This window comes from Saccopteryx bilineata, chromosome 6, assembly GCF_036850765.1.
Source record: "Saccopteryx bilineata isolate mSacBil1 chromosome 6, mSacBil1_pri_phased_curated, whole genome shotgun sequence".
Lineage (NCBI taxonomy): Eukaryota > Metazoa > Chordata > Mammalia > Chiroptera > Emballonuridae > Saccopteryx > Saccopteryx bilineata.
This window is the reverse complement of record NC_089495.1, coordinates 156,226,047-156,241,623: the sequence shown is the minus strand read 5'-3', so window position 1 is coordinate 156,241,623 and position 15,577 is coordinate 156,226,047. Positions and strand designations below refer to the sequence as shown.

The window sequence follows — 15,577 nt, the reverse complement described above, 5'->3', positions numbered from 1 at the left end:
TGGGTGCTTCTCCTGTGTGCCCTGGCTGAGAATTGAACCCAGGACTTCCACATGCCAGGCCGATGCTCTACCAGTGAACCAACTGGCCAGGGCCATTGCCACAATTTTAAACATTTTTATTACCAACATAAGAACCCTGCCCTCGTACCTTTTAGCTATCACTTCCCCTAGTCCCCGACCAATATTCCTCCCACCCCTTTCAACCACCAAACTACTTCTTGTCTCAAGTGATTTGCTTATATCTTTCATATAAATGGAACCCTATCATATGTGGTCTTTTGTGATTAGCTCTGTCACTTAGCATGATGCTTTCGAGGTTCATCCATATTATAGCACGTATTAGCACTCAAGCCCTTTTTATGTCTAAATAATATTCATTGTACGGATGTACCACCTTTTGTTTATCCATTCATCAGTTGATGGACATTTGGACTGTCTCTGCCTTTACATTATTGTGAATAATGCTGCAACGATCATGTGTGTTCAGCTTTTTGTGTGGACAAATCTCTTTGGTGTACATCCAAGAGTCGAATGGCTGGGTCAAATGGTCACTCTGCATTTAACAATGTATTGGTTTTGAAAAGAAAACAGTGATCTCTATGGCTTTGCATATTGGGTGTCTAATTAGAGTCAGACTAAGTTTCCCAAGGGCAGGGCCCTGAAGCTGCTATGGCGATTATACTACTCCCTCCTTAGCTCTGTCTGTGCATTTTGAATGGGTGTCGCTGCCAAGCCTGCATACACTGGTGGTTTGCAAGAGGGGGCAAAGATGGTACTAGTGCAGAGGAAGAGTGTGCACTAATGGAGGAAGGCAGAAGAGAGGGGTGTAAATGTCAAGTCAGAGGGGAAGGTTGAGGTGTTGGAGAGGGAAGGGGCAGCTGATATAAGATTACAGCTCACGTCAATGCCAAGGGCATCACACCTCTCTGAGGAGCATACAGGTACCCCAGATCCAGCCAGGTAAGCAGGCATAGCTGGAGAGCCCCATAAGCTGCTATAGGAAGTTGATGGGTTAAGGAAGGCACTTATCTGAGTTTGGCTGTCAATTGCAGAGCAGAAGACTCTAGAACAACCTTCTGGGGGAATCTTTCCTCCCCTTCTGGGGGCTCTAGTGATTAGGCTGGTTTTCTGGAGTCTGTGCTGGTCTCTTTATAAGATAAGAGAGGCGGCCCGAATATCCTTATAGACAGGATGTGCAGAGTGCAGCTCTACATGCAGGATAAGACAAGACCACTTGGCTTGGAAAAGGGTTGTCCCTACAGGGGTTTGAGAAAGAGACCTTTCAAAACGTTGAAGTGAGCCTGACCAGGCGGTGGTGCAGTGGATAGGGCGTTGGACTGGGATGCAGAGGACCCAGGTTCGAAACCCTGAGTTCATCAGCTTGAGTACGGGCTCATCTTGTTTGAGCACAGCTCATCAGCTTGAACCCAAGGTTGCTGACTTGAGCAAGAGGTCACTCTGCCTGCTGTAGCCCCCCAGTCAAAGCACATATGAGAAAGCAATCAATGAACAACTAAGGTGCCGCAACAAAGAATTGATGCTTCTCATCTCTCTACCTTCCTGTCTCTCTCTCTCTCTCTGTCAAAAAAACACAAACAAACAAAAAGCAAAAAAACACTGAAGTGTAACAGGACTTGCATCTTAGAGAAAGTTCTGGGCGAGGGTGCACAGATGACAAACAGGGTCACCCTGGGGTGGGGGGCATGTGGCCTGAGGGCGGGTACAGGAAGAACTAGCAACTCCCAGCAGATGGCCGTCTGCTCCCATGGTGAAGGGACAGCTGTGTGGGGGTGACAGGATCGAGAGGGTGGCAGTGGCTATAGCACCCGTCACCAGTGCTGTTCTAGAATGCTCTCCTGAGCTGGTGTGGCAGCCTGACCCTCTGCTGGGCCGTCAGTATAGGCCCTGGCGTAGGCTTTCATGTTCTTTTGCCCCAAAGGCTAAGAGAACAGACAGGAGTGTGACCCTGTCCCCTGTAGTGGTCCTTCTCATCTTCCAGGTGGTCAACTCCTGAATGGAGGCTCAGGGAACTTATCTGAGGATGCATTTTCCTAACAAGTGATTGCTTGGATTGTACATTTTCCAGAAATGAGGGTGGAGGGGGGTCGGATGGAGCTCTGGGCTGTGGGGCTAGTGCGGGTTAGCGGGAACTGAAGCCGCACTCCCATCCGGGCCACCACCTGCACAGCATTTATAAACTGTCGCCCCTGCAGGGTGGAAGTCCCAACCAAGATGCGAGTGGAACGGTGGGCCATCAACTTCAGTGAATTGATCCGAGACCCCAAGGGTCGACAGAGCTTCCAGTACTTTCTCAAGAAAGAATTCAGTGGTGCGTCTTTGATTTTTTTTAAAGATGTTGCTTTTAGAAACACTCTGTAATGTCTAGCATTGGGTTTCCAAGGGGGCCTCTCAGCTGGGCGGAGATTTTCATTGTCTCATACTAGTGTTGTTCACATCTCCAAGCACCTCATCCCCCCTGGCCGTCCCCATTCCCTCCTCGGGACCCCAGCCCAGGAGCTCCCATAGCCCCTGCTGCCAAGCGCGACTCCTCAGGAACACCAGAGAAGAAGGGAGGCTGCAAAGCAAGCGTTCTCTTCTTGTTTCACGACCTGACGTTCTTGAGCGCGGTGTGCTCGGTGCATCTCCACCCTGGCTGCACACTTGATTCACCTGATGTTATTTTAAAACATGTTTGCCTGAGTCCCATCTCCAGAGGCTCCTTTTTAATTTATTTGTGGGGTGGAATTTTCCAAGGTTTGGAAATGCCCCTGGTGATTCTAATCTGTGGCCGTCGCGGAGACCGTGCGGTGCTCTGCTGACATCAGGGCCTCAGGAGGGTAAAGGTTTTGATGGGTGGCTGGAGCCGCAGTTCAGAATATATGTCATCTCTGGATGTCTCAGCGTGGCAGGCACCTGTAACTTCTGAAATACACAACGCCAGGCAACATCTGGGACAACCGGAGGTCAGAACCGGACCAATGTCATTAGGCTGAGCATTCCGTGGGGTTCTGCCCTTATGTTGAAGTAATAACTTTTTGGGGATTCATTTACTTCCTTACCAAGTCCAGTCCCCAGCTCTGGGGAGCATCACATTTGAGCCCCAGCACTCAGTGGCATATTCCCCAAGATCCACTTGGTCTGTGGGTTGTTCTTGATACTAACCCCGTGAGACATGCCATTAGCCTGTTTGACTCGCTGGTGCAAACCCTTCTCTCTAATCAAGCCTAATTGCCACGGTATGATAGAACTCACTAAGGATGGCTGGGGAAGGGGAGTGCTTTTAACCCCCTCCCCCCACAGAAGCAACTGGCGAATGAGTGGATAGGGTGCCATCTAGTGGCAAAGTTGAAAACCACACCCTGAGTTTATCCCACCTACGCATTACTTCCCAACAAAATCTGTGGGAAAGATTTCCCTGCATAATTTAAATAGTCATTCGGGTATGAACAGGGCAGGTGAATCATCAGTTTTCTCATTTAATTAAAAACATTTCTTTTTCTTCTTTTCCAAGTGAGAGGAAGGGAGATAGAGAGACAGACTCCTGCAGGCACCTTGACCGGGATCCTCCTGGCTCTCGTTCATTTTCCTACGTAGAGGCATGCCGTGACTCACGCACACATACACACCCATGCACACAGATGCACACACCACACACACACCCATGCAAACACAGACACTTGTCGTCCATTGGTGTGATCACCTTTTTTTTTCCCAGGCAAAAATTGCCACTTGGGCTAACTGTACCTGGGTGTTCATACGACTCTGGGTGCTGGGGATAAATGGTTAGAGGACCATTTGGAAGGAGATGATGGGTTGAGAAGGTCTGGCTTTTCTTCTTGGCCCAGAGGAGCCGAGTCTCTCTGGCTCAGGTGACTGACCCTCCAGGAAGTCCCCCTAGTAGCCAGATCTTCTCCGAGAGCCCGTCTGTCAGCGTCGCTGCTTGGGCAGCCTCTTCGTTCAGACCTTTGGCTGGAACGTTCCCTGTCAGGGGCTCTAAAGTACAGAACCTTTACGCCCAAAGGAGGCAGATGTCACATACAGTCACTGAACATGAGCGAAGTCCACGGGGCCCTTCATAGCAATGCATGTTTGCCACAGCTAACTTCGAGGACAGGAAGGAACATGGCAGCCTCTGGGGAGGACGTGAGCTGAGCTGTGTATCCTCGGGGAAAGGGCAGTGACCACACGAGACAAGTATGGCTGCAAACGTGGCGGTGCCCATCTAGTTCATTTCAAAGAACATGCGCAAAGCAGTCCCTAGGCTGCCAATGCTCTCCCGGGCCCTGGAAGTGCAGCGGCTTGCTGTCTTGTCCGGCCCCACGATATGCCAGGGCTTACTTTGCAGATGGAAGACGCTTCCTGCGCCAGGGAACTGACTCTATCCCAGCTGACCCGTTCCTCTTCTTCTCTCTTTTCTTCTCCCCGCTTGTTTCCTGCCTGGCTTTTGCCTGCATGGACTCCCCTCCTCCCTGTGCAGGGGAGAACCTGGGATTCTGGGAAGCCTGTGAGGATCTGAAGTATGGAGATCAGTCCAAGGTCAAGGAGAAAGCGGAGGAGATTTACAAGTGAGGATTAACCGCGTTGTTGGAGAGCCTACCCCCCCCCCCCAGCTGCGCCTGCCATGCTATAAATAGCTTGCTGCTACTGTGGAGGGATTCCCCCGATCCTGGGGGAACGTGCTTAGGAGTTAAAAAAGCAAGCTGCCCTGAATTACAGTTCTTTGTCTTTGACTAAAGCCCCTTAGGTCTCCTTAGAGATAGAGGTGTGTGTGTGTTTGTGTGTGAGTGTGTGTGTGTGTGTGTGTGTGTGTGTGTGAGAGAGAGAGAGAGAGAGAGAGAGAGAGAGAGAGAGAGAGAGAATAGGTGAGGAGGGAAAACCTATTCCTCAGGCCATGTTAGAGAAGTGACGCTCATGGGGGGAGGGACTATCCCCTGAGTGTCCAGGACTGTGAGCCCAGCTTGGGGTACAAATGCGGGCACAACTCGTATTTCACTGTGACTGGCTCTAGCCCTTACTTGCTCAGTGTAACAACAAGTCTGTCCCCCTCCAGCTTGCCTCTCCTCCCAATCACCCATGAGCCAAGGGTGTTTGTCCATCCAGCAGGGCCAGCCCTGCCTCTGATGGCCAGGTGCAGAGGGAAGGGCAGGTGGGACGAGACCACAAGCACTGCCAAGGTGCCCAGCTGCTGAATCTGCACCTACCCCTCCTCCCCCAGCCTGGAGGGTGCTCGTGTCTTGCTGGGCTCACATCCCTGCTGGTCTTCTCTGTACTGGCCACAGGGGACACCAGTTTTGGGTTCTGAGGACCCATTGTATTTAGCTCACACTCACCCATTCGGCGGTGGTTTCCGATGCCCAGCCACCATGCTGGGCTGGAACCAGCTGTCTGCAACCACCGGGCAGCAGGCCAGGTGGCCCTTGCCTCTGAGCATTTTGCCCTCTGGACCTCTGGTGTCCTTCCTTCCAAAGGACTCAGAATGTGGCATCCTGTTTCCAGAGAGGCACTAACAACATTGAAGAGAGAGCGCTGAGGTCTCGTACTTAGAGGCTCCTGCACTTTCTCAAACGTTTGCCCTCCTCTTCCTCACAAGGGAAAACTCTGCACAGCAAGAGAAATGGGTGGGTGCGTGGGTGGGGGTGGTCCAGGAGGGTCCTCTGACATCCTTCCCCAGGACAAGGGGGTTTGACTGCCTTGCACACAGTGACCCACACACAACTCATAATCTCCCAAATCTGCTGAAGGACACCTGTCGCCTCCATCTTCTGCATCAGCCTCCTACAGCACAGGCGGGTGGCCCAATTCCCACATATTTCTACATCTCAGCAAGTCAGAGTGGGAGATATCAAAGAGCTCCTGCAATCCCTGGTGGAGCCGCAGGACTCTGGAAGTGTGGCCAAGTAGGGTTCTTCCTGGGGCCGCTGGCAAGGATAAGCAACTCATCAAACCCCAGGGTGCTGGAGTCATGGGCCCCCTCCCAACTCAGCATTTGAGATCCATTTCCAGACACATCTAGAGGGGCCGAGGGAGAGAGAGGCCTGGCACACCTTCTTGGAGGTGCTTCGCCCTGAATCCGGGAGAGTCGAGAAGCAGAGGCGTTAGGTTAGGTAGAGGCTGGGCTCGTCACCCTGTCGGCTAGCGTCACTCCAGCTGTTTTCTCTCTCTCTTGGACATCAGGAACACCAAAGTTAACCATTCACGTTCCCCATATTGGCATGGCTGTTTTCTTCTAAGAAATGGTAATTTGACAACCTGTTCAAACTCCTAATGTCTCCTTACGAGGGGCTGCTTTTCACCTGGGAGAGGGCCTTTGCTGACATTTCCCTCCCGTCCCCAGACTATTCCTGGCCCCTGGGGCACGGCGGTGGATCAACATAGATGGCAAAACCATGGACATCACAGTCAAGGGGCTGAGGCACCCTCACCGCTACGTGCTGGATGCCGCGCAAACCCACATTTACATGCTCATGAAGAAGGTAGGCGGGGAGTCTTTGCTGATGACACTCTGGGGCCAGACAGCTCTTCTCTCTCCAGGTTCCTGGAAGATCCTTTAGAAATGGGGAAACAGGGAGGTGACTTGTGGCTACTGCTGTGCTGGTGTTGGGATGCAGAACTGTCAGCGGTCTACTTCTGGGATGCTCTAGAGCCCCTGAGGGTTCTCGGGCACCCCAGGGTCCCCCATGGGCTCTTGTCTGACCTCCTCGAGCCCCCAAGCTCGCTGGCTGGGGAGGACCTCCTGTAGATGCTGTGTGTGTGTGTCAATGGGCTTCTCACGCTGCTGGAGCGTCACAGGCAGGCAGTAACGACACTGGTGACAAAGTTGCTCTAAGAAGGACTATTTACTGAGGGCTTTCAGGGTGCTGTCACTGGGCAGAGAGTACAACTTTGTGTCAAAGACCACTCCCAAGGAAGGAATTGCTTCTCCAGAGTCTGGTAGTTTGCTTAGGGTCTCACCAGAGGGGAGCCCAGATTCAAACTGTGTCTGCTGGAGTCCGAAGGCTGAGCCCTCAAACTCTGCTGCAGAATGGTGACTGACTGTTCTGGCGGCCCTGGCCCTGAGCAGAGATAGCACATGGGGGGTTTGGTGTGTGTAACTATATAGTAAAGCCCTGTGAGAATTCAGGTTGTCTTCTGGGTTATTAATCAAAAGTGAACATGGTGGGAATTTTCAGGACATTGTTAAAAAAAAAAAAGTTGAAAGAAAAATGAGTCACTTAAAAATATTTTTTCTCTACTTCCTTTGATATGGAAGTTACATAGCATCTATTATTATGTTTTATTTTAAAATATTAAAAAAATTTTTTTTTCATTTTATTTTATTTTTTTAGGTGAGAACTTTTTAGGTAGAGAGACAGACTCCCGCATGCTCCCTGACTGGGGTGCACCTGGCAATCCCTGTCTGGGGCAGATGCTCTGCCCATCTGGGGTCAGGCTCAGATGACTATTTTTAGTGTCTGAGGCGGAGTCTCCATGGAGCCATCCTCAGTGCCCAGGGCTGATGTGCTTGAATCAATCAAGGAATGGCTGCGAGAGGAGGAGAGAGAGAGAGAGAGAGAGAGAGAGAGAGAGAGAGAGAGAGAGAGAAAAGGAGAAAAGGAGGGGTGGAGAAGCAGATGGTCACTTCTCTTATGTGCCCTACTGGAAATTGAACTTGGGACGTCCACACGCCGGGCTGACACTCTACCACTGAGCTAACCGGCTAGGGCCTCTTTTTATTTTTAAGTGAGAGGAGGAGAGATAGTGAGATAGACTTGTGCATGCACCCCGACTGAGATCCACCCAGCAGCCTCTGTTTGGGGCTGATGCTCAAATCAATTGAACTGTTTTTAGCCCCTGACACTGATGCACTCAGACCAACAGAGCTATCCTCTGCCCCTGGGGCCAAGCTTGAGTCAGTAGGACCACTGGCTTCAGGAGGGGAGGAGTGAGAGAAAGGGAAGAGGAAGAGGGAGAGGGCAGGGGGAGAGGTAGGGGTCGCTTCTCCTGTGTGCCCTGACCAGGAATAGAACCTGGGACGTCCATATGCCAGGCTGACGCTCTATCCACTGAGCAACCGGCCAGGGTCTAATTATTATTTTTTGTTTTTTATAAATTTTATTTTCCATTACAGTTGACATTCAATATTACTTTGTATTAGTTTCAGGTGTACGCTCAGTAGTTAGACAATCATGTCCTTTACAAAGTGATCCTCTTGATGTTTCTACTACCCACTGGGCATCATACATAGTTATCTCTATATTATTTCAATCGCTTTCTTAAATTAGAATTTGGGGCATGACCAGGAGATGGCTCAGTGGATAAAGCGTCGGATTGGGATGCAGAGGACACATGTTTGAAACCCCGAGGTCACCATCTTGAGTACGGGCTTATCTGGCTTGAGTGCAGGCTTATTTGTCTTGAGTGCAGGCTCACCAGCTTGAGCATGGGGTCACTGGCTTGAGCATGGGATTATAGACATGACCCCATGGTCGCTGGCTTGAGCCCAAAGATCACTGGCTTGAAGCTCAAGGTCACTGGTTTGAGCCCAAGGTCACTGGTTGAGCAAGGGGTCACTTGTTTTGCTGTGGCCCTCCAGTCGAGACACATATGAGAAAGCAATCAATGAACAACTATGGTGCTATAGCAAAGAATTGATGCTTCTAATCTCTCTCCTATCCTATCTGTCCCTATCTGTCCCTCTCTCTGTCTCTCTCTCTCTGTCTCTGTCACAGAAAAAAAAAAAAAAAAGAAATTAGAATTTGGAGCTCCCATTTAGCCTGCTAGCTTTGGAGCTCCCATTTAGCCTGCTAGGTTGCGGCTTGGTCCCATGCCCAGTGAGACTTCTTCAGTGGCTTCAACTTCTCATTGAATCATGGCAATTATTCCTTTTTTTAATTTTTTATTCAGTGAGAGGAAGGGAGGCAGAGACAGACTCCCATATGTGCCCTGACTGGGATTCACACGGCAAACTGACTAGGGGATGATGCCCTGCGCATCTGGGGCGTTGCTCTGTTGCTCAGCAACTGAGCTCTTCTTAGCGCCTGAAGTGGAGGCCATGGAACCATCCTCAGCACCCAGGGCCAACTTGCTTCAATCAAACCATGGCTGCAGGAGGGGAAGAGAGAGAGAAACAAGAGGGGGAGAGGTGGAGAAGCAGATGGGTGCTTCTCCTGAGTGCCCTGACCAGGAATTGAACCTGGGACATCCACACACCAGGCCGATGCTCTACCACCGAGCCAATTGGCCAGAGCCGGCAATTATTCCTTTGATGGCCAAGTAGCACTAGAAACTTCAGTATATGATATAGGTTTGTGTGAATGCTGTTTTAATTTTTAAAAAAGATTAGTTTTCCTTATTATATTTCTTTTACTTAGTCTTTTATATTTACTGTATTATAAAGAACTAGTTTTACTTTGCTTTGAAAATATGTAATGCTTTCAAATTTTCACCAAGCCAGATTAGCCATGTTTTTTTACCATACATTTTTCATCAGTGGGGTTTTCCGGGTTTACTTTACAAGAAGATTTATAGCAGGATTTCTTTAATAATGGTCTTCCTTTATGCATTTTAAAAATATATTTTTGATCCTTAAAAATGTGTTTTTTTTCATACAACCTTTTAGGGAGGCAGCCAGGGAGGCCAGATACCAGCCAGAATGAGACAGATCATGGGCAGCTTAATGATGACATATACAGGGGTGGGCCCAAGGAGGCCGACAGCAGCGAGTATTGAAACATGGAGTGAATAAAACTAAGGCAACAATCGTAACCTGCACGTCTTTTTCCGTATGAACAGCTATAAACCTACTTTTGCCCACCTGTGAGTGCTTATCGGACTGTGTGTCACTACAGGCCATGTCCTATGACAGCGGTTCTCAACCTGTGGGTCGCGACCCCAGCGGGGGTCGAACGACCAAAACACAGGGGTCACCTAAAGCCATCGGAAAATACATATTTATTATACAATACATTTTAAAATAAAATACATATTTCCCGATGGCTTTAGGCGACCCCTGTGATTTGGTCGTTCGACCCCCGCCGGGGTCGCGACCCACAGGTTGAGAACCGCTGTCCTATGACAATGAACTCAACGTGATTCAGTGGTTCCTTAACCCCTACTCCCAGACTGTCCTGGTTCCTGTGACGTTCACTGTCACCACTCAGTCCTTGAAATGGCACTCCTTCAAAAAATAGGAAAAACTCTGGGCCCCTGGTTGTCGCTGTGGGCTTTGTTCCGTTTTGCTGTGACTGGAATTTTCTGAGGGTGCTTGGAGGTAGTGAGCGTTCCTGAAGGGACGGCTCTGAGCCTGTCCGGGTGCTGGGAAGTAGCCACCCAGGTGGAGTCTGAACCTAGGTCTTTGTTTGGTGTTCTCTTACCTTGACACCCAAATTCATAGCAGAAAGGGAGGTGAGTGGGCTTGCAGTGGGCTCCATGCTCGGGGGGCTTGTTTTCCTTGGACGAAGGTATTGGGTGGGACAGGTAGGCTGCAGGGGTCCTTTTGTCTCCTGCTTGCTTCACTGAAGAACCCCCAAATGAATGTTAAGGTGGGGGCTACCACTCCAATGATCTAACCTAAAGTGCAGCAGCAGCACCCGGAGGCTTGTTAAGACTCAGGTGGTGCCCCCGCCCTGCCCCAGAGCTGCTGATTCAGTAGGTCGGGGCAGTCTGAGAAGGTGCATTTCTAGCATGTTGCCTGGGGAAGATGGCGCTGCTGGTCTGGGGACCACACCTGAGATCTGATGCTCTGGACCCACACTGAAATGCCTTCCACACAAGGGGATACATTGCTTTAACCTTGCCGTCTCACTGCTGAGCGCGGGTGGGCCTGGCGGCAGCGCGTGTGCCTTTAATTTGACACCTTCCCTCTCATAAGGACTGTTTTTCTCTTGTGCCCACTAGGACTCTTATGCTCGCTATTTGAAATCTCCAATCTATAAGGAAATGCTGGCCAAAGCCATCGAACCCCAAGAAACCACCAAGAGAGGGTGAGTGGAGCGGTCTGTAATGGCCAGTTGCCTGACGTTTTGTTTACAGAGAAGCGAGAGTCTCTTTCAGCCCCACGCCCATGGTAGGGACATTTGATGAAAATACTAGGGGCCTGGGAAGTATTTCTCAGGGTGAGATTGCCGCATTGGTGTCATATGCTGAAATCACCCTAGCAAGAGGTCCTTAGGCATTACTGCCAGGAAGTTTTGTTAGCCTTGTGCCACTTTGAAAGAGTCTTACCAGACTCATAATGACCCTTAGCACAAATAGAAGCAACTTGTTAGTATTATTTTTTTATTTTATAAAAATTTTCTTTATCTTTTTGGCAACTTACTGCTTTTTTCAATTGCTCCAGTTTCCTACTTCCATACCGATGTGTTGTGTAGGGATTAATTTAGCCACACCCTTGTGTCCTTGGACCTTATAGAGAATAGCAGATGGTACCCCAAGAAAAAATGGTAGGTTGTTAGGGGAAAGAAACGGCGACATGCTAAGTATTCTCGGGGACTCTTTTACTGTCTGTTCATTAGTGCCTTCATTCTCTCTTTCCTCATTGGAGAGGTAGGACAGCTCATCCGGCAGAGCCCCAGGGCAGAGAAGGAAATAATGTTCTGAGGTGGTGGTTTGAACTCTTTGTTTTGGGAAAAGGAATTTCTATGGTAATGATTTGCAACCTTTTTCATCTCATGGCACAAATAAACTAATTACTAAAATTCTGTGGCATAGCAAAAAAAAATATGTTTTGCCGATTTGAAAAAGATTGGTATAATTTTGATTGATTTACAGATAAAATAATAGCAATTATCTATCCTTTTTGCTTATCAGTGACTTTTTAAAAAAAAATCAGGTGTCTATAAGGACTTCTGGTACCAATCAGATGCAACCTTTTCATGCAATGTAACCAGTCAGATACAACTCTATTATATGACCTATATATTTATGGTTTGAGACAGGGCATTCACAGCTGACAGCTATTGTTGGGTAGGCCGTTGTCATATTTGCATTTGACGATCTAAGGAAAAAGAGGTCAGTACCCCTGACTAAATAGTCTGGTAGTGCATGTTTTAAAAATTCTGTGACACATTGATGGAAATTCTCTGCTCGGTGGGGATTGAAGACTCAGAAGAGTAACTAAATGATTACTTGAACGAAGACATGGGACCTTGGCAGATATTTTCGTAGTGCCCATGCGTGTCCTGTCCCCCCCCCGTTGTTAGTAAATGCTTGTGTTCGCCTGCTCAGACCATGCAGGGCTCTTACCCAGCATGTCCAGTCAATTCAAAAGAGGAGTGGTTGGACCAGAGCCTTTCTCCAAGGAGCTTAAAAAACAACCCAGCTTGTTTCCTTCCGGAGGATAATGGTGCTATTACGAAAAGGAGAGAAAGTAGGCCTTTGGGGTGCTGTTCTTCTAGGTTTACCCAGTAAGGGAGGGAATTCAGTGTCCCTGGGGATGTGAAAGCTTCTCTAAGCCACAAGAAAGAGCCATAATCGCTCCACAAGTTTTGCCAGAAAGCAGGCAGGAAAGAAGTGCAGTCCTGTACTGCTCTCTCCAGATACTCTGTGCGTCAGGGCAGACCCGAGGAATCAGCGGGGCCTTCTCCTGGGCACCCCGGGTGCTTTGAGGGCCATGGTGGCATGAGACCACAGGAGCAGCTCTGGTGGCGGCGTTGTCACTGCTGCTGTGGGAGCAGTACGGGTGGGAATGCTTTCGTACCGTGTGATGCTCGGCTGTGACTGTGTGGGAACTGTGCTGAGTGTGAGTCCGTCCCGTGATGTGCAGGTGTAAGACAGTGTATAAAACTTAATTTCTCCAGAACCAGTTAAATCGAGCTCAGCCTTCCCTTAGCAGCTCTGGTGGGAGAGCCAGCATCAGGCATGACTTACGGTCAGGGAGCCCTCTTCCCCGCTGGGGTGAGTAGAGAGCTCTGTAGGCGACGCAGCCCAGAGATGTGGGGAGGCCTTAGGTTTCAAGTCTGCCATTGCTGCTAAAATGCCTGTTTTCCAGGCCTGTGGGTAGCTTAACCGCGCACTAACCCCTGTATCACTCAGACACCGCAGCTTGGTCCTGGCTTCCGGGGCCACAGTTGAGGGAGTTTGGTTTCAGAACCTCATGTGTACCATCTGAGGAAAATCCTGGTCCTTTGGTTCCTGTGCACAGTGCCAACAGCTGACCAACCCTTTTCAGGCCCCTCTGCCCTTTCTCTGCCCGTTGACCGCTCAAAGAGGGCAGCTCTCTCCTTCCTTCCCAGAACCCTGGCTTTTAGAAAACAGATGCTCCCGCTCTTCCCTGACACAAGAACCCTTGGGCTTCCTGTGTCCACACCTTCCTTCCTCGAGCCTACAAGAAGTCCAGAGGACAAACTGACTTCTGTAGATGGTAGGTGTGTCCAGTCGTCACCCTCCAAGGGGTCTTCCTGGTGCCTAACTAAACCTGCTGGCACTCTGGTCTCACTCTGGTCCCGTGTCCCAAGGGAAGAGAGAAGAGCTAGGGTTGGACACACCTCCCGGAGCCCCACCTGCATGTCACCAGGAGAACGAGACAACCAGTCCAGATTCTGGCCTCCCAGCCCTGCCTCCAAACCAGGAGTTACAAGGTCACTGTGGGGCAAGCCGTGGGGCTCTCTGCTAACCGCCAGCCCTGTCCCTTCTCCAGCTCCAGTCTCCCGTTCATGCGGCGGCACCTGCGCTCCAGCCTGAGCCCCGTCATCCTGAGGCAGCTGGAGGAGGAAGCAAAGGCTCGAGAAGCAGCCAACACGGTGGACATCACCCAGGTCATGAGCAAGCTGGACCGTAGGAGCCAACTCAAAAGAGAGCTGCCTCCTAAATAAAGCTCCAGTTCTGGGGGTGGCGGGGCATGCTCTGGGGGGAGGCAAACAAAGGCAGGGTCAGAGTCTGGAAGAGTCCACTCCCCGTCAGTGGGGCGGTGGGTAGACGGGTTCACCCCGTAGTCTCTGACCTCCCTCATGGTGCGCTTCCCAACACCACAGCAGCTCGAGCCCGTTCTCTCACTCCACCACCCATAACGATCATCCTCACCCCTGTCCACACCACCACCACCACTGTCCTCCTCGCTATCACTGTCACCATCATCACCAGCATCATCGTCATATCTCTAGCAGCAGCAGCAGCAGCAGCAGCAGCCCTTCTCGGCCTTTTGGCTAAGATCAAGTATAGCACCATCATCACCACCACCACCATGGTCTCTCTGTGGTCGTGAAGTTTGTGCTTTCTTATACAGGCAGTCCCTGGGTTATGAACAAGATAGGTTCTGCAGGTTTGTTCTTATGTTGAATTTGTATGTAAGTTGGAACAGGTATATTTACCTATTAAATGCAACATAGACAGATGTTTGTCTTAACATAGTATTTATTTTTACATTTCTGTGCATAGAAATACTTCAACATTTTCAGACCTATGGAACCTATCTCGTTCATAATGCGGAGAACGCCTGTATCTGTCAGTGTCTGATACAGTGATTCGTTCCCCTTTACCGTGTAGGGCGTGTCCCGAGGTGTACCCACTGTCTCACTTCTCCCGCCCTCCCAGCCTTGCAGTGCAGCCCTCCCAGATCTCTGGGGACCCTTAGGTTATATTTGAGGGGAGGAGATTAAGGCGTTGATGTCCTGTCTGTCTGCAGTGCCTGTGAGAGGGCTGACTCACAGTAGTGGAGTGACTGGTCAACCCTTTGGCCCTGACTTTTACGGTTGAAGTAAGGGTCTGTTCAACATGAGGTGTGCTGGGCTGTGACGAATGAGATGATGTGTTCGCCCATGTGGAGTTTTCTTCATGAGACCAACGTGGCTCATTTGCTTTTGGTGACAGTGAGGGAAGGGTGAATGAGAAGGGACTGGAAGGGCGATGGCACACTGCACACTGGACCTAAACGCAGCTGTCCCCTCACCTGCCTGCTCCCAGGGAGTAGGCATTCAGGTGGCCACAAGGTCTCACTTGACTTCTCATTCAGTTTCAGGATGAAAAATGAATTACATGTCTTTGCTCTGTCTGCTTGGCTTTTCATTAGCAATCTGACTGTGTCCTCATGTCAACACACCTGCTCCATTCCATGCTCTGTTCGCCTCTTCTCGTGGTTCCCTTGAGCAGAATAAAACAGCAGCACAAAACCAAAGGAAACAAGCTCTCCTTCACTGTGTCTCTGCCGCGTCTCATTTCTTTGCCACGTGCCTTGCATGCCACTGCTTTGCTGCTTCATACCAACGGTGGGTGTGGCACGGGCTGGAAGAGCTGGGTCTCCAAGTACAGGCCCCAGGCCGCTGTGGGAGTGGCCAAGGTCATAGTGGGAGGGGGTAGGAAAGGAATTCTGCTTAGAGTGTCCAGGGCCAATTGGGCTAATGCAGCGGTCAACAGAGCCAAATATCAACAGTACAACAATGGACATTTCTTTTGAGAGCCAAATTTTTTAAACTTAAACTACATAGGTAGGTACGTTCCTTATCGAGGTAGTGCCTGCATGTGGTATTTTGTGGAAGAGCCACACTCAAGGGGCCAAAGAGCCACATGTGGCTCGCGAGCCGCAGTTTGCCGACCAGGGGGCTAATGGCAATGTGCCCAAAAGAAGGGAACTTCTGGGGCCAGGTAAGTGAAGCAGGACACTTCC

The 15,577-nt window shown here is 50.1% G+C and overlaps 1 protein-coding gene across 2 annotated transcripts in view; it reads left to right on the top strand.

Moving 5' to 3' along the window:
* Window positions 1-15,096, top strand: part of LOC136307896 (regulator of G-protein signaling 9) — a 55,600-nt gene extending 40,504 nt beyond the window's left edge. For both annotated transcript variants that reach the window (XM_066234898.1, XM_066234897.1), the window contains 5 exons: window positions 2,214-2,329; window positions 4,478-4,565; window positions 6,335-6,473; window positions 10,876-10,961; window positions 13,616-15,096. In XM_066234898.1, the coding sequence (XP_066090995.1) occupies window positions 2,214-2,329; window positions 4,478-4,565; window positions 6,335-6,473; window positions 10,876-10,961; window positions 13,616-13,790 (604 nt within the window). In that variant the 3' untranslated portion in view covers window positions 13,791-15,096. The remainder of the gene's footprint in view (window positions 1-2,213; window positions 2,330-4,477; window positions 4,566-6,334; window positions 6,474-10,875; window positions 10,962-13,615) is intronic.
* The last annotated feature ends 481 nt before the right edge of the window (window positions 15,097-15,577 follow it).